An 18,697-nucleotide genomic window follows, 5' to 3' on the forward strand; every position below is an offset into this window, starting at 1 on the left:
CAATGAGGTTTCTTTCTTTCTCTTCTCCTTGCATAGAACACGTGGAGCCCCAGCTCAGCTGCGGGCAGATCAGTGTCACGGCCCCAGACGTCCACCATGGCTCTGTGCTATGGGAGGCAGAGGAGGGCGGGGTTCCAGCTCTCCATACCCCCTCCCCGTCCCCACGGAGCCCTCCTGCTGTGTGCTGTTTCAGTGCTGGGGCTCCTTCCAGCTCTTCTTTTCATTCCTTGATATCACTTGTCACTTGTCACTGCTGTCACCAGGCCCGCCTTCAATCATCACGATTTCTGCTTTCAACACGGAGCATCTAAGCTGCTGTCCTTTGTCCTCACTGTGCCCAAAGCAGGAGTAACTGGGCGCTGAGCGAGGGCCTGTGTGGCTCGTTCACGTCCACAGCTGGGGGTCTTCTCACTGACCACTGGGCTCGGGGCTTGGCTTCTGGGCAAGCGGTGGCCGTAAGCGACATGTTATTGCTCTGGCTTTCGGGGGGAGGGGGGCGCAGGGATGGGGGGACCACAGACCAGGGCAAAAATGCCACCCCATCCCACCGGACATGCACACTGCTAGGCATGTCCCCCCTACAAAGAGATGTCCTATATGAAACAATACAGACGGAGCATCTACGCACAGAGGATATAAAAGTCCATCCGGTATTCCCTGGTCACGCACAGTCCATCTTCCATATAAATAGACTAAGACAACACTGTAGAAAAAGTGGTTTTCTTTGGGGCACATTAATACGGTATGTATACTGAGACGGCCCCGCCGGTGGCTGGGAAGCAGCCCGGGGGCCGGCGGAGGGTCAGGGAGGAGAGTCCCCTGAGTCCCCCACGGGTTAGGTGGGCGGCGGGCCACTGTAGCGGAGCATGAGCCGGAAGGAGCGGGCGAAGTTGTTGGCCAGCGAGCAGCTGCGGGGCTCCTCCCCGACCGGGAGCAGGAACAGCAGCAGCAGCAGGAGAAGCAGCAGCAGCTGCAGGGGCAGCGCCACGCGGCACGCCTTCCGGAAGAGTGCTCGGGGGTCTCGCCACCAACACGGCCACCGCCACTGCCACGGCCACTGCGGATTCTACAGAACAAAGGCAGGTGTGAGTGGGCTCAGGGGCCCTGAGTGGGTCAGGAGGGTGAGGGGGACGCTAGGCGAGCAGCGGCTCTGGGCTGACTAGCTGGGGCTCAGTTTGCCCGACTGGGAAGTGGGGCTAATGTCCGTTTTGCTGGAAGTGAGGATCGCTGGTTTTCTCACGGCAGTCACGGTTGGGAAGGTACCGCTGTGCTCGGCGCCACGCTCTTCAGCACCACCTCCTCCCCCTTCTCCTCCACCTTCTGCATCACCACCGTCACCATCGACACCGCCAATATCACCCAAAGGCCAGACACACGGGCCCGAAAGCCTAATCAACGATCTTGCTGTAACACCCATGAAAGTTGCCAAGACACATTTCCCAAAGTCTAGAGGCACTGGCTGGGTTGTGGCCTTGTGGGATGTCCTCACTGCCAAAGAGAGCAGGACCAAGAGCTGGCTACTCAGGGAAGTAGAGGCCCCATGGCCCAAAGACAGCACAGTGCAGGGCAGAGGCCTAGCCCTTAGGGACCTGGCCGACTAGTGTCCATCGTGGACTCTGTCACACAGTATCTCTATGACCTTGGCAGAGTCAGTAACCTCTCTGGGCCATTTCAGTCTCAGCAAGATGGGGATAAAACACCTACCGCCATCTGTCAGGTTGTAGAGAGGAGTCAAAGCAAAGTATATCTATATACCAATTTAAAAAGTATGTAAGTAGGACTACTATTGTAGAATGTATCTGTTGGGTCCTTGAAGAACCAAAGGGTCACTGTCCAGGAACCAAGAGCTACAGTCAAGGGATGGTGAGGATGACGAAGACAATGAAGGTAACGATGGTGGTGGTGACGGTGATGACATGATGGTGGTTGTGGTGGTGATGGTGACAGCATGAGGATGGTGATGATGGTGGTGGTGATGATGATGGTGGAAGAGGTGAAGATGATGGAGATGGTGATGACATGATGGTGGTTGTGGTGGTGATGGTGACAGCATGAGGATGGTGATGATGGTGGTGGAGATGGTGGTAGAAGAGGTGAAGATGATGGAGATGGTGATGACATGATGGTGGTTGTGGTGGTGATGGTGACAGCATGAGGATGGTGATGATGGTGGTGGTGGAGATGGTGGTGGAAGAGGTGAAGATGATGGAGATGGTGATGACATGATGGTGGTTGTAGTGGTGATGGTGACAGCATGAGGATGGTGATGGTGGTGGTGGTGGAGATGGTGGAAGAGGTGAAGATGATGGAGATGGTGATGATGGTGGAGATGATGAGGATGATGGTGACGATGGTAGTGGTGATGGCAATGATAGTGACAATGGTGATGGTGATGTGGTGGTGATGATCACGATGCAGGTGGTGAGGAGGATAACAATGACGACGATGGTGGTGATGGTGGTGGAGGTGATGGTGACAATGGTGAGGATGGTGATGGTGGTAAGGAAGGTGAGGATGATGATGGCAACAGCAGTGATGGTGGTGATGAGGAAGCGTTGCTGAATGTGGGTGTTCTTGGGAGGTTCTGACCTGAGCACTTCCGACTCTTCAGTTCTCACGCTTGACTCACCTCACCTCCTGCCACACGATCTCCTCCAGGTTGATAACACTTGACCCTATGCCTCCAGCCTCGTGTTCTCACTCACCGAAGCCCTTTGCCACTGATTTTGCAAAACCAGACTTGTTATAACCCACACAGCTGAGAGGCCCTCCTGGTGGCGCTGGTATCAGCAGTGTCTCGAGGAGGGGGAAAGGTAAGTCACCTGAGTCACCGAGTGAGCATGAGTTCCTAGCGACATCATGGGTCTCCCAGTAAGGCACCAAGAATACAGCAACCCTTTCACAACATTCCTGCCAGAAATGCACAGCCCGACTCCGATCACAAGGAAATACCAGGGAAACGTGGCTTGAGGGACATCCTATAAAATCTCTGACCTGGACTCAAGGTCAAGGTCGGAAAACAGAAGACAAGTTCTAGCCTAGAGGAAACCAAAGAGATGTACCAACTGAATGCAGTGGGTGACCCTGGACTGGATCCTGCACGGAGGAAAGAGGTCTACAAAAAAGACCAGAAGTGGAATATTAAAACAATGGGATATGACTCAGTGACAAAAAGAAATGAGCTTTCAAGCAACCCCCAAACCAGGTGGGAACCTTAAATGCATATTACCAACTGAAAGAAGCCAGTCTGAGAAGGCTCCATATGGTCTGATTCCAACTCTACGATGTTCTGGAAAATACAAAACTACAGAGACAGTAGAACAATCCGTGGTTGCCAGGGGCTCGGCGGGGGAGGGTTGGGTAGGTGGCGCATGGGGATTTTTTGGGCAGTGAAGCTGTTCTTCGTGGCACGAGGAAGGTGGATATGTGCCATTCCACATTTGTCAAACCCATAGAACAAACTTCACGGTGAACCCTGATGTAAACTCCGTGCTTCAGCTAACAGTGATGTGTTGATATTGTGACAGATCGATTGTGGCCAACAGACCATACCAATGCAGGATGTTAATAATAAGGGAGAGGTGGGAGAGGGGTCGAGGAGAGGAACTAGCTGGAACCCTCTGTCTAGTCTGCTTGGTTTTTCTATCAACCTAAAACTGCTCCCCAAAAAAAGTCTAGTAATTTTTTAAAAGGCTATCGAGGCAGCTTTAAGATTTTGAATAACGACTCCGCATTAAGTAATGGAATTTCACCCACACTGAGTCTTACCAACACTGATTGTGTTCACTGGAAAAAATAAGACAAAGACAGAGGCACCCAGGACCCAGCACGAGAAGAGACACCAGAGCAGCTATGGGCGGGGAGCGCGGTCACCAGCCTGGGCTGCCCAGAGGCCAGGGACAGGAGGCCAGAGACATGCTCATGAGGCTTAGTGAAGCAGGAGCTACCATTACCTCGCTGGGGGTGAATTTCAGAGGAGTGGGGAGGTGGGCGAAGGCAGGTGGGCTGGGTGACGGGGGGTGGAGGGAGATGAGGACATAGAGCACATGGAGAAGAACCTGTCTGGATTTCTGAAGTCAAAGACAAGTTTTAAAACCTTGATGTCCGAAGAGTTAGCACAGACTCTTTCCTACATCGGTGGTAGCCTGTCGCTTCTGCACTTGGTGGACAGATGGACAGACAGGGGCCTGGGATAACATAGCACATGGGGGGAGGCCCAGCCTGGGCTCTCTCCTCTTCAAGGTCAGAGATTGCACAGTCCCAGAAAGCCCAACCCTTTGACCAAGAAAGAGGCAAAGTTAGCCCCCAAAATCGCACAGGGAATCACAGCGGGACAAAGCCACGTTACATCTCCTCTGTCCCCACCCCAACTGGGCCCTTTGTCACATATGGAAAACGACCCAAGAGGCCACGCTCCTCCCACTACAAAGAAGGTGGTCACAAGTGACAAAGGCTGGCACCTGAGTGTTAAGAGTGTCAAGCCCAGTGCATAGTAAAGATTTTTTAAAAAAAGATTATTTTTTAAAAAGTTGCCATCTAACTTAGAGAACTCACTAAGGCTTCCTTATATTTGACACCTCAGTATTTCCTCTGATCGAGGACACCGACTGCGAGGTGTGTCATTATTTATAAACCACTCAGAAAGGACACAACCCACCAAGATGGGGCACATGATGGGAGACTCCACCTAAATCTGGGCCCCAAGGGGCCTCACCTTCCCTGTCAGGGGAAACGAGAAGTCATCCCACCTCCCAGAAAGGGGAAACAAGGAAATACAAGGTATTATCTTGGTACTGGGTGAAGTGAGGAGAGTTCCTCTTCCCTGCGAATGTGACCCACAGCTCCTGGGTGTGTGTGTGGGGGGGGGGGCTCTGAGTTTACACAATCAGCGTGAGCCGAAGGAAAACAAAACAAGACACCACCTGCAAGCAAAGATTTTCCATTTAGGGAAATCTCAGGTGGTGAGCGTCCTGGGTGGTGGAGGGAAGCAAGCCCAAATCCTCACGGAGAGAAGTAGATCCTAGTAAGTCGCCCAAACTCCAGAAATGTGAAAATGTGAAAAATCACGAGTCTTAAGACCTATGCAATATGATGGAGTAAATAAAATGTGACTTTGGGTGGCTCGGTGTCTGGGGCTACACCCACAGGGGCTACAGTGTGCACGGGAGGGGGTGGGGGTTGCTCTCCAGTCATGCAAACCGGTGCCTTGGCCCGGCCCCAGTCGACCCAGGCAACCAGAAACCCTTGCCAATCTGTTCTTCAGCAAATAAAAGTTTGTCTCCAGAAGGGCCACACGCCCCTTCCCCGCGCTCTTGCAAAAATGCAGTCGACTCACGGCCCAGTTGCCATCGAAAAAGCAATGACGTGTCCTGTGTCTGAATGCTGCAGGCACGCGTCTCCGGTGGCACCGAGCTGCCAAGTGTGTAGGCAGCTGCAAATTTAATAAATCTTAATTATTGTGTTTATATAAACAAGCAGGCTGAAGCCACTGACGTCGCTGGAGCTTTCAATGACTTGGTGCATGGAGGGAAAAAAAAGTGCAGAGAACCAACTGCTCATAAATAATTAGCTTTGGGGCAGGTTTCCCCCCCACCCCTTTTCTTTTGGACTAAAAATCACATACGAAAGGTTTTTAAGTTGGCAAGATTACAACGCCTGAAGACAGAGTCTGCTTTCTGCCAGTCGGGCGCGCGCGCGTGTGCACGTGCACGCGCATTGGCGCAGGTATGCGCATGCGCACACACAGACCGGCAAAAACCACTCAAGAACGGGACCAAAGGGAGAAATCCCTCCACCCCCAGGAGCGTCACTGCTCCCTTTGTTCTCAGAAAGATAAGCAGGGGCAGTGTCCGCAGAAGTCTTCCAGGGCCTCACTGATGGGGCACTTAAGCACCTACTGTATGCGGGTTGTTACAGGAACTCTGCAGACCGTTAGCTCAGTGGACCCTCATTCTGTTCAGCGGAAAACTGTGGCTGAGGGACACGTGGACAGGCACACACGCTAACGGTGGGTCTTAGATTCAAATCCGGGGCACCAAGCCGTGGTTCTCAAAGTGTGGTCCCAGGCGGCCTCAGCATCACTTGGGAACCTGCTAGAAACTCAGGTTCTTGGGCCATCTCAGCCCCTGTGAATCAGACACGCAGAGTGGGACCCAGAAGTCTGTGCTTCAGCTGTCACATCAGTGAGCCCACGATGGTCTCTGCACACTGGCTTGTAGGCTGCGCACTTCCCCGCAGCCGGCTTCACAAAAGCCAGCCAGCCAGCCAGCCAGCGAGCCAGCACAGAACTCAGATGTTCACACACTTAGTTATTCTACAGAGCCCGAATAAGCACATTTTTTTTTGCAAACCCTACAAAACTGTGCCCAACGTCTGCCGCCTGCGGATAAGACAATCCCTGCTATAAAGACCCCGGTCTGCTGCTCTTCAGAGCCCCCGACCCAGAGACACTCACCGTCCTGAGCACCATCAGCTGGACGTGTGAGCCCTCCTCCCAGGCGCCCTCCACCCTGCCAGGATGCCCAGTCCCCGGGGTCGGGTCTCTGCTCTTGTGCTCACCCATGGATCTCAATTTCCCAGATCAGTGCTTGGCGCATAGTTGGGGCTCAGTAAACCCTTGTGAAATGAATGAATGAGTGAATGAGTGGGAGACAGCAAGTGAACACAGGGCTGTGGACACTCCACATTCAGCCAATACAGGCTGCTGGGACGCGAGCCTGCTCGGGAGGCCTGGTGCCCCCAGCCACGTGTCCCCCTACACAGAAACGTTCAGTGAGCACTTACTGTGTGCAAGGCATCAGGGACCCAGACAAGACTCCCATGGAGACCAACCAGGAGCTCCAGATCAGAAGAGGGTTCCCCATGGAGGGGCTTACAGTGCGGAGGCCACCAGGAGTCACCAGGCTAGCCTGTGGGAGACACCCTGTTCTTCCTGATGCTCTTCCCCATTTCTTGGGGAGACCCTCTGTTATTCCAAATTGGGGGTAAAACCAGGCCTCTAGTCTCTCTGAAAAATTCTACGAATAACCGTTCACATGATCTTCCATATTCATTCATGAAGGAAATAAAGTCAGCATTGATAATTGATAATTGATCATTCCATTTTACAGATGGGAAAGTAAGCCCCAAGAGGCAAAGCAACTCGATCCAGGCTAGGTGATGCCTGGCCCAAAGCACAGTGTTGGTCTTGTGACGGCCCCACCCAGTCCAGGGGACACCCATTCCCCTGCAGATGTGAGATGTGAGCCCCAGCCAGAGACCAAGAAGAAATCCTGGTGTGCAAAGCACCTGGAAACAGATTCCATGGTATTAGGGATCTCGAAGAACCCAGAGCTATTTGGAGCAGAGCACGCTGAAGGCTCCCTTCATTACGGGCCAGTGCTTGGCAGGGAAACAATTGTGTTTCCTTGGAAAAGGTGACATCAATTTACATTGGGTTTTCCCCGAAACAGGGATACCCACCGGGCCCCCGGGATGCCGTCTCCAAGGCACAGCATGGAAAGCCAAGATGTGGGCTTTGGAGCGAGAGGCCAAAGACCACCCGGAAGCTGCATGCCTGGGCTGAACGAGTCATTCCAATCCGGTCCTGGCTCAGTTTCCTTATGCTTAAGTGGAGGGAGTGATGCCTCTTGAGCGTTGATGGGACAGTTAAATGAGATGCCCTGATCATGATTTAGCACGATTCCTGGCACACAGTGGACAGTTACTACCTAGCATCGAGGGCAATAATAATTATTACTCATTAGGATTATTACTGCTGTCACTGTGACTGTCTTGGCCGGCAAGGACCACAGGAGGGGCTCTTGGCACTTCTTAATGGGCCCGAGTGGAAACACCTGCTGGTAGAACAGGAAAGGCACAACTCCCCCTTCCCCTTCTGTCCCTACCCTGACCCCTGGACACCCAGCCAGCACTCAGGGGGCCACACAATCCAGCATGCCCGTAATGGTCCGGGTTTCCTTGGACAGTCCCGGTGTATACCTGTTGTCCCCACATAACTATCAACAGTGTGCCTGTCCGTTCCCCACCACATCCTGGTTTTATATGAAAAACTCCAGGGTCCTTCCTCTATCATAGGTGTGTCACAGATGAGTACATTCTGCACCCTTCTGGGGCTTTCCCAGGGCCCCGGGGCCCCACATAGGGCAGCCCAGAGCTCATTCCCCACAAAATGTGCCTCGCACCTCATGGAACCTTCCAGAAAGCCCAGGAGTCTGGCTTCAGCATCGCAGGCCTACCAGCCTCCAGACACCCTGCCCTCTAGCGTGTGGAGCAGATGGCAGACACGGTACCTTTTGGAATCCAGTCGGTTCCCCTGGAGAACTCTGTGTCTGTTATTTTCGGGAAGGAGAGGAAAAGGGGAAAAAAGACATTAAGTGAGTGAAACTGAAATCCCAACAGAGCCTGTAATGGAATATTCATTCTGTCAGGGGAGTGTTTCTTTAAAACTTCTGGTCATCTGGATAGGCTGAACCAGCAGGTGATTCGATTTAATGAGCTTTTTAACGCACTTCAGGCCCAGGTGGGATTCTGTCTGGGAAGGCGCAGGCCAGGCGGCCCCTCCCGGGGCTATGCTGACACCTAGTGGCCAGCACTGGTAGTTGCAGGGACAGCGGAGTTGGAGCGCCAAAGCTTGGTGTCTGGGATCTGAAGACACATAGGGCCCCCCGAGGCTACCTCAATGGCCCCCACCTCGGGCTAGCCCTTGTGCCTCAGTTTCCCCGTCGCATCTCAGAGAATAACAACAGCACCTCCTTTATAGGGTTGTTACATGGACATCACATTTCATAAAGGCTCTCATGACTATTACTTCTCTTTTGTGCAAGGGGACATGGGGACACAAAGGGGGAAGGTGCTTGTCCCACATCGCAGAGAAAATCGGTGGGGGAACAGGGCTGGATCCCAGGGCTGAGGGCCGTGCTCCCCTCTATCACGCCTCCCCCGGCGGGGCGCTCTGAATGCTGGCTCTGCGGCTTCTTGTCTCTATGACCCTGAGACAGGTCCTGAGTCTCAGCCCCCACTTTGGAAACTGGAGGCAGGACTGAATAGGGTCCTGAAGGTTTTAGCTCAGTAGGCAGCAAAGCTATCCTCACTCATTAACCGTGATGGCTCCCGCCATCGTTCCCAGAGCGCCAGCCACACAGGGCAGCAAGACGACCATGCGACATTTTGTTACCGAGCACTGCTCTCTTGGAGTGGTCGCCTCAGTCTGGAGTGTGGAGGCCCAGGGCAGAAAGTGTGTGGCCCAGCTCATCTCCCTACGTGAGCCTGTGCTTAGCCAGAATCCCAACCCCGAGGCCTGGGACCCACGCTTCCTTAGCACCTACCAGCAGGTAGCTAGAGTCCTTGAGCTTGGACTTGTACAGCATCCACTGGTACCGCAAGTCCTCCAGGTCGTTGGAGGTCCCCCTTGCTGGCCCGAGTTGAAGGAGGTTCTCGAAGAGATGCTGACCTTCTGGCACCCGAGCCTCCAGCTCCTGTGGGGAAAAGGCAGTGTCCTGTGAGCCTTCTAAATGGACCAGACCACCCCACCTGGCCGGTCACACAGAGCCAATCAAATTTCACTTGAGAGGCGGCTGGCAGAACCTGTAAGGTGAGAACCCCTTCAGGCAAATTCAAGCCAAGGCCAGGCAGTCACTTTCAGGAACAATCCAGAATGATCTCCACGGTTACTTCCATCTCTAATGTTCTAGAACTGGGTCCTCTGGAGAGCCTGACATCAGAGTTGCCCTCATTATAAAAAGCTACCACTGTTGAACATGCTTTTGTGTTGGCATGGGCAAGCCTGGACGTGGGCTACGGGGATTAGGCAGATAATCCTCAGGACTCTGGGGCTGTAGTGATGTGAGGGTAGGAGCAGGGCTCCAAATCAGAGCACATGGGTCTAAATTCGGGCTTTGTAGCCTTGCTTTCCTCCCATCCTACTCACAGTGTGATACAGGCAGTTTGCCTAGCTTTTTGGAACCCATTAGAGTGTGAGCTAGACAAGAGTGAGGCTTAACCTGGGGCAGTCGCAAGCTGTCTGTGATACAACTGGGGTTGGGCAGTGGTGGCAAGAAATCAAGAAATGAATTGTGGCCGAATGTGAAGTAGGAGGTCCGCAGGAAGGACTTCCTGCTCATTGTCCCCTAGATGACTGGACCAAACCTCTGGCCGAGGACAAACTACTAAAAACACTGAAAAGGCATCCAGGAGTTGGCAAGAGAGTGAGGCCCATCAGGCTAAAACCTGGGAAATGATGAAGCCCAGAGAAGTAAGCCCAGTGTCAGGCCTGCTTTTGCTTGCAGGACACTTGCCAATCTGGAAGGAAGAGTTGTGAAGCAGATCATGATTTTGGCAGCCTCACAGGGCTCCAGAGACAAAGGTCAAGGTCTGGGCTCTGTAGGAGTGGAGATTCTCATAACCCTCTCCCCCTGTGGCTGAGACTTCCCAAAGGTTAATCAGAAATAAACTCACACCCTGTGTAGACTGAAGTCTGCATCATCAGGGGGCGCAGGGAGCCTCCAACATTGAACTTGGATTCCCTGGTTTCAGAATAATAAAGCCCTCCTTGCCTGGAAACCACAAACAAAATCCTCCCTGGAAAAGAGATGATCCTCAATTTCAAATGAGCCCTATACTTCTTTCGCCACATGCGATGCCCAGCACAAAAGCAAAGCAGCCGCACACCTCCAAGACACTGACAACAAGAACGGGCAGAAACAACACGTAGAAGAAACGTTTCTAAGATGACTTGAGATACTAGAATTATTAGACACACTTGGTAAGACAGGTCTCTTTACTATGCTCGAAGGATTAAACACCAGGCTTAAGAAGATCAGCAGGGTTCTGGAAGCTACGGAAAGTAACAGAGTGGTTATTTCAAGAGAACTGGGTAGAAATTCTAGAACTGGGGAACATAGTATCAAAAGGTAAAGGCCTAACAGACATGTGTAAAATGAATGAGACACAGCTAAAGAGAGAATCTGTAAACTGGAAGGCAGGGTAGAAAAAGTCTCCAGAATGCAACAGGAAGAGACCGAAGGATGAACAAGACATAAGAGAAGGGAGGAGACATAGAGCCCCCAGTGAGAAGGAAGACCATGTTTCAGCAGCATCACAGAAGGAGAGGAGAAGGGGAACAAGGCAGTATGTTAAGAGGCAATAAACAGAGGCAATATGTTAAAGTATCACAGAATTTTCTAGAAAGACTCTAAACCACAGATTCCAGAATCCAGATGAGTTCCAGGTAAGAAAAATGTAAAAAAAAATTCCAAACCCTAACATATCCCAGTAAAACTGCAGAGAAACAAGGAAAAAAAGAGGTAGGCTGGGGCCTGGTTAAGCTGACATCGTGTGATATGCTTAGGGTGCGGATGTGGTTGGATTCTCTACTGAAAAGCTCTCATCAAGGGAAGAACAAAGGCAGGTTTATGATGCTGAAGGTCACTCTGGCTGCAGAACTGAGCTGTGACCTGGATGGGGGCCCAACAGGAAGGAAGGAGGCCAGCTGGGAGCCTACCACCATAATCAAGGTCAGAAGTGGTAACTACCTAGATTAACACAGTGGTAGCAAGCGGGCACAGAACAAAACGCACTCAGGAGGTGGAATCCAGAAGGGCTGGGGGACTGTTTAGACATGGAAGTGAAGGAGAAAGAAGATTGGAAGGTAGAAGGATCGCAAAAATGGCTATGATGCTCCTAACGCACCTCCCTGCCATATCCATGCCCTTTGTGATATGACCTTGAGTATTTCCCATCAGGAGGTGGAGACTCTTTTTCCTCCACCTGAATCTGGCTTGGCCTTGTGATTTTCTTTGTCCAACAGAATACAGGGGAAGTCATGTACCAGTTCCTACTCTAGGCCTCAGAAGGGCTCCCCCACTTACCCTCTCAGGCAATGGCTCTGCTACTAGAAGCCTGGGCTGCCCACAGGAGGGAAGCAGATGCGTGGTTCATCTCCAGCAGCCTGCCAACCCCTAGTAGAGCCGCCCAGCTGACCATAACTGACAGCAAATCAGGGAGCCCTGCTGAGACCAGAAGCATTGCCCAGATGGCCTTAGCCTAGACTGCCAACCTTCAGAATCATGAGTTAAATGAAACGGGCTGTCTGAAGCCACAAACCATCGGAACGGTTTGTTACACAGCAACAGCTAACTGATATCAGAGTTGAGATTAGTAGTGCTATTTTCCAAGTTCCCTAGGCTGAAGGAATGAATGGTTCTTCTAGAGTTCTTCTGAAACACGTGAACCCAAAAAGTTTAAGAACTGTTACTTATACATAAGTAAAAATGGCTCACAAGCCAAGTGTGTCCTCTTTTTTTTTTTTTTTTTTTTAAGAACTCCCTGGTGGCAAGCACATCCACGGGGGGGAAACCTTTATGTGAGAACTAACCTGCAGCTTTGTCTCCCTGGTCCTCAGATCCTTGGCAGTGGCTGTTCTCATGGCGATGATTCTAACCAGCTTGGCATTTTCCTCCTCCAGCCACTGCTCGAAGTCCCTTTGGAGCCGGGAGAAACCTTCATGGCCGCCTTCGTCCTGGAGCGGATTTGCCTGCGGAGCACACAGTGCTGTCAAGGCATCAGAGGTGAAACAGCCCATCGGCCCCGAACCCTGGGGGTTTCCACTGAGGCAGAAGGTGGGGATGGGGACGCACAAAGGGAAGGAGAGAGGCCTGGGCGGGAGGAGGCATGTCTCTCCATTCAATGTGGCCATGTTAGGAGTTTAATTCTGATTCAGGTCCGGAGGTCCCGCAGGGTTGGGGTGGCCCAGGGGTCTGCCTCGGCTGGTGCTCAGGGCGCCCTGGGTCCCCCAAGGCTGTGCCACAGGATCTCGTGGATGGGTGCCTGCGGGGCATGTGGGATCACGGCACTTTCAGCCCCGAGCTGCTGGAGCTATGACAGTGGGTCATCGTGGCCACCTGCTGGTGTCCTAGCGGCAGCCGCCACCATTCCTTACCAGGACAGCGGAACAGTGGTCACCTGTGCACCACACCTGGCCCTCTCCGGGCTCTGTGGCCAGAGGGAATGTCGAAAATGCAAAGCTGTGGTCAGCGAGGCTGTGGGTGTGACCCTCTGAGGGCCCCAGGTCCCAGCTCTGCCAGGACCACCTTTCTGTGCGGACCACCTTTCCCCCACCCTAACCCCCCCACCGGTCACAGCGACCCCCGGCAGGTCATTTGGGAAGGGACAGTACAAGAATACAGGGGAGAATGAGAGCTGGCATTGGTTTCTGAAGAACCAAGAAGGAATGTCTTTTTAATGCATTTCCTTGGCTGTCAAGAGAAGGGACAGATAACGCAAGGTGGTTAGGTTAGATCTCTCGAACAAAATACAGCTTAGGGCACAAAGAGGGGCCCACCCTGCATGACTGCAGTTTGCAATCGGGGGCCAGCAGGAAGCCCTCAGCCCTGCGGGGCCGGCTGGCTATCTCGTGTCTGAGGGGTGAGGACCTGTCCCCACAAGGGACGCCTCTGACCTTCCCTGGGGCCTGGGTCTGGGGTCTCTGGGTCCCTCAGTACCGTGGCACAAGGAGCAGGGGCAGGGGCATCCAGGATGGGACCCAGCCAAGTCCTGAGCCGAGCACGTGGCTGAAGACCATCCCCCATCCCTGACGCTGGCCCCGGCCACCCCGCCCCGGGGAGCCCCGCGAGTCACACGCACCTGACGGTGACGCCTGGAAACAGGATCCACGGGATCGATGAGAAACCCGGCCTTTGGGATGTTGTTGGTGAAAATCATTTTCCTCCCCGAGTCCACTTCCATCCTCTGAAGCTGCCGGTTTCTGATGAGGCTGAGGAGACAAACGGGCCAGTCACCGCGGTGAAGCGATGGGGACTCGCCAGGTCACGGAAGCAACAGAACCAGGGCACCGCGTGGTAGGAGCCCATCCTCTGGGTCGTCGATCCTTCGGGTTTGCCGGAACGCTCCCCTGGCACATGCATTTCCAGTTTCCTACTGGAGACCCACGTGACCTTGTCATTAAAGTGCAGGTACTCATGGACAAGGGGGAGGCCCCAGGCAGCGTGGGCTGGAGGCTCAGCCCCAGGCTGGGACACTGCCCTTGGGACAGACCAGAGCTGCGCCTGGCATCATGCTTGGCGCCCAGCGGAACACCGGCCTCCTGTTCTAAGGGCACCCCAGGGCTCTCCCCTGCATGGTAAGGGGGTGTTGCCTGAGACCAGGCTCTGAACCAGGGACCCTCACCTCAGCAGGCTTTCCTCCAGCCGCCTCAGGGCCTGCCATGACGCCACCAGCTCCTCCAGCTCCTCCTGGACCACGGCAGCCCCTTCCGGAGACGACTTCTTCATCACCAGCTGGCCGTGCGCTTCGACCAGGGGCAGCTGGGCCTCCTTCTCCGGGAGCTCAGCCAGCAGCCTCTACAGGACATGCGGCCCCGCACAGTGAGAGGTCGGGGCAGGGTTTTCCAGTCCCTGCGTGTTGATCTTTGACCTCCCAAGCCTGCTTCTTGGGAGGCAAGGGAGGGAACTGGGTAAGCCGTCTTACCTCGACTTCGACTTCTCGGGACGGGGCGTCCCAGGGGCCCGCGTCCTCCCGGTGTGACCGTAGCTTCTGAGAGACCGTGGCAATCCATTGCCGCAGCTCCAACAGCTCGTGGCAGAAGGTACAGTGCTCCCGCACGCCCTGCTGGCACCTGTCCGTGAGGTCCTGCGGCACAGTCCCGGGGGGCCCAGTGTGGTCTGAGCACCAGAGGGGGCTGGGACCCTGGGCGCCCCCACATCCTACAGGCCCCCCAGTAAGATGGCCCCTAGGGCTCCCCACCCAGCAGGAACACAAGAGGCAAGTCATCCCTTCTGCCCAGTATAGGGAATTTACCCTGGGTAGACCAGCTGTGGTTTAAAGTATCTCTAGTCCGGCATGACTTTTACAGACGGCACCGTGTCCGGATGAGGGTACGGGCAATCAGGGCTCCCCCGCACCACCTGTGTGCACAACCCTCACACGCCACTGGGGAGAACCAAAGGTCAGTGTCTACTACAACTGAACACAGGCATCCCTGGGCCCCAACCATCTCACTCCGGAGGTAAATGTAACAGACACAAGCATCTTCACCAAAAGACACGCCCGCGAGTGGTGCTACTTGTGAGAGCCCCGACCTGGAAGCTAGCCAGGTGCCCAGCGACAGAAGCGCGGGTGCGTATGAGGAGCTATCTTCAGACAGGGGACTATTTTAGAATGAACAGTTTAAACAAGAACCTAACGCAGCACTGTGAATGAATTTACAGCCAACCTGTGGGCAGCTGGGAGCTGGACACCAAAGATAACGTTCTGTCAGATTCAATTAAAATAACATCTAAAATCAGGCAAACCCAATCCATGGTGTTCCAAGTTGAAAGTCGGGGTAACCCTCAGGTGCCAGGAGTGGTGGGCCGTGACTGCAGGGGGCATGAGGGGCTCTGGGGGCCGGGGGAAGCCACTGTCATTCTGTGTCATGATCTGGGTGCTGGCAACGTGGACCGTTTTTAAAAATTCGTCCAACTGCACACTTAGACGCTTGCTTTTCTAGAAAGGATTATATTCTGATAGTTTTGGAAAATGGTCTTGCTTTTTCTTGCCCCTCCTCTGGGTCAGCCCCTCTCAGCTCTCTGAGGCTGGGCCTTGTTCTTCTCCGTCTTCAGGAAAGGAGGGCGCCTGTCTGTCCTCCTGGTCACCCAACCTGGGCCCCTCTGAGCCCTCCCGCCAGCCCACCGCAGCGCAGTCAGACCCCCGGGTCTCTCTGCGAGCCCTGGCTGAGGCCACCACCGGCCCCGCCCTCTTGCATTCCGGATGCTGGCTGATACCACTGGATGCCAGGCCCGCTAGAGCTGGGGACACACAGACACTGCATCCCATCTTCCTGCAACAAACCAGTGACCAGAGCCCGAACAGTCACCTAAGACTCCACTGCTCCACAGTGTCACCACACCTGCCCCTCCCGTCCCCTGGGCACCTTCAGACCCAATGCCTTCAGTGGCCTCGGGTCGCTTAGTGGGGTAGGTGCCCCCCCCCAAGGGGAGACAGGAGGGTCACCTGGGCTGTGGGGGAAGGACTTATTTGCACTTAAAGGATTTAAAAAGCCCTGAGTACCCCAGTAATAAAGGGGGGGGGCATGACTTCTTTGAAGAAGTATGTAGACAACAAATGAAGAAGCATGAGACGATTGGAGAATCCGCGTTCCCCCACTACTAATCGGGCTCAGCTAATGCTGCTTCTAATTATTATCACGATCAAGCAGACTCATCACGTGATACAAGCATTAGCGCTCAGGCTTGCTGCTTCTCTGGGCTCTGTGGGCTCCCAAGCAGCAGGGACGGTGATTCCTTTTTCTCTACGCCCCCTGCCTCCACCTTGAGACCACTAGCCGCTAATTTATTAAGTGGAGTTAAGTCAGTCACGCAGATCAGTGGGCATCTACAGGTGGGTCCGTGTTTCCTGGAAGCTCGCAGGGTGGGGCGGGGCTTGGTTGCTGTGACAGTGATGGGGCAGGAGTGACACCTGCAGAAACAGTGAGAGCGACAGGTGTGGCCACCCCGCTGCCCCATGGCCTGCAAAGTTTCCTTGTGCCCTCCTTGAACCCGCAGTGCGGAGAAACATGCTGATCATGACCCCAGCTTGGACACTTTCCCCAGCTGACGGACAAACACAGAGGTTTCTGGTCCTAATAAACAGCCTGATTTGTCCAGGAATGCCTCTCCTCCGTCAATGGATGGAAGACTGTGCTTTGGTGTGACTGAAACTTCACCAAATGTTGTTCACATTTTCGGAGAATCTCATAAGTAGAGGCGCTGGGGGCGGTCACCCACACGGGGCGCGCCTTCCTGGGACCACCTTCCACACTTACATGCCAAAAGCATTTTATTCTAACTACTGCCTCTTCTCTTTCGTATTACAGGAAAGGCATTACATGCCGTTCTTACGTTGCGTGGGCCACTTAGACTCTCTATGAATTTCGGGATGACACAGGATGTTGGGAACATTTGATATTAAAATAGGCGGGGTCCCGTAGCGCGGAGAACCGGCCTTAGACTGTTTTCTTGAAGAATGGCTGCCTGAGGGCCGGCCCCGCAATCCCCTGGGCACAGGTGACCAAGGCAGACCCGGGCCCCTATCTGAATCAGTCACTGAAACTTGTCCTCAGGCCGGTTTTGAAGAAGCTTGTACCCTGCCCCATTCCCAGGGCTCAAGGGGCCGGCAGAAGGGTGCAGACCCGACAGAGCCCAGGGAGGCCGCTAGAGGGCGCTGCAGAGAAAGCCCCGGGCAGCTGCGGTGCAACTTTCAACTTGCCCTTTACCCAGCCAACACCCACTGCACCCCCCGGGCTGCTGTGGGGATCAGAGCAGCCCGTTCTGTTCCTCCACCTCCTGGCACACCTGGAATTATATCTGAACTTGCTATTTTGCTGACTCATGGTCCATCCACCCACTAGAATACAATCCCCCGGGGAGCAGGGGCTTTGGCTGGCTGGCTGGTGCGGCCTTCCGCCTTGGGGCCCAGAACACTGCCTGGCCTACAGGAGGTGCTCAATAACCATCTGCTGGGTGAATGAGGAAGAGAAGATAGGAACGGAAAAAGAAATAAAGGTTGGAAGGAATAAAGGAAGAAAAGACAGAGGAAGACCCCCAGAGTGTAGGATCCTGGGAGCCTGGTTTACCTCCAGAGATCTTTGCAGGGCCTGGTAGTTGGTGGAAAGCTGGTCCATTTTGTGCTGGTGGCTGGGGTTCCCCTGGATGAGAGGCCTCAGGGCCTCCATCTGTGCCCTCAGGTCCAGCCCTTCTTCCTGAAGCCCCTGCAGGAAAAGCAGCAAGTGTGGCTGTCCTGTTTGCCTCTTGTCATGGGAGCCGATCAGGGTTGGGGGGAGAGATTCTGAGTGGAGGAGCTCGGGAGGGTCCCGGCATGATGGGGCTCCCCACCCCTGAGGCTGCACCATATGGCCATCTGACAGGTCCCCCCCTCAGAGCTGGTAAGATCTTTAAAAGGAGACAAAAATATTCTGGGACAGGGCGCCTGGGTGGCTCAGTCTGTTAAGCATCTGCCTTCAGCTCAGTCAAGATCCCAGGGTCCTGAGATCGAGCCCCGCGTTGTGATCTCTGCTCAGCACAGAGTCTGCTGCTCCCTCTCCCTCTGCCTGCCACTCCCCCTTTTTGTGCTCTTTCTGTCAAATAAAATCTTAAAAAAAAATTCTGGGACACCAGCCTGGAAGGCTTCTCTGGGGAGCAAACTCCCATGTGAATTCTTACTTGACGACCACTTCTCCTGGAGAAGAATCACAGCCCAACCTGAGTTTCAAAGCCCCCAAATGCACCATTTTTTTTTTTAAGATTTTATTTATTTATTTGAGAGAGAGAGACAGAGAGAGCATGAGCGAGGAGAAGGTCAGAGAGAGAAGCAGACTCCCCATGGAGCTGGGAGCCCGATGCGGGACTCGATCCCAGGACTCCCAGGATCATGACCTGAGCCAAAGGCAGTCGTCCAACCAACTGAGCCACCCAGGCGTCCCCAAATGCACCATTTTTAATGTCTTCCTAAGAACCCTCTCAACAGAAGGATGAGCTCTGCCGGAGTTTTAAAAGGATCCTTGTATCACGTGCATTTAAAATCTTATCAGCTCCTTATCAAGCCGATAATTATCGACGGGCAGCCTGTGTGCAGCCTGCAGGTGTTTTAAAGCATTTTTTTCACTTTGAAAAATCCAATTATTTAACTGAAGGCCGCTGAACTC

The 18,697-nt window shown here is 53.8% G+C and overlaps 1 protein-coding gene across 1 annotated transcript in view; it reads right to left on the reverse strand.

Annotated features, from left to right (window-relative positions):
- Positions 1–706: 706 nt before the first annotated feature.
- LOC111148481 (spectrin repeat containing nuclear envelope family member 3) overlaps positions 707–18,697 on the reverse strand; it is an 83,792-nt gene continuing 65,801 nt past the window's right edge. Inside the window, exons 11-18 of the mRNA XM_022505053.1 lie at positions 17,630–17,764; positions 14,485–14,646; positions 14,185–14,357; positions 13,642–13,771; positions 12,374–12,532; positions 9,327–9,476; positions 8,292–8,330; positions 707–1,066 (exon numbers count right to left, since the gene is read on the reverse strand). Coding sequence (XP_022360761.1) covers positions 836–1,066; positions 8,292–8,330; positions 9,327–9,476; positions 12,374–12,532; positions 13,642–13,771; positions 14,185–14,357; positions 14,485–14,646; positions 17,630–17,764 — 1,179 coding nt within the window. The 3' untranslated portion in view covers positions 707–835. The remainder of the gene's footprint in view (positions 1,067–8,291; positions 8,331–9,326; positions 9,477–12,373; positions 12,533–13,641; positions 13,772–14,184; positions 14,358–14,484; positions 14,647–17,629; positions 17,765–18,697) is intronic.

This window comes from Enhydra lutris, unplaced genomic scaffold, assembly GCF_002288905.1.
Source record: "Enhydra lutris kenyoni isolate GAN:26980312 unplaced genomic scaffold, ASM228890v2 scaffoldscaffold20, whole genome shotgun sequence".
In the NCBI taxonomy this organism is placed as follows: Eukaryota; Metazoa; Chordata; class Mammalia; order Carnivora; family Mustelidae; genus Enhydra; species Enhydra lutris.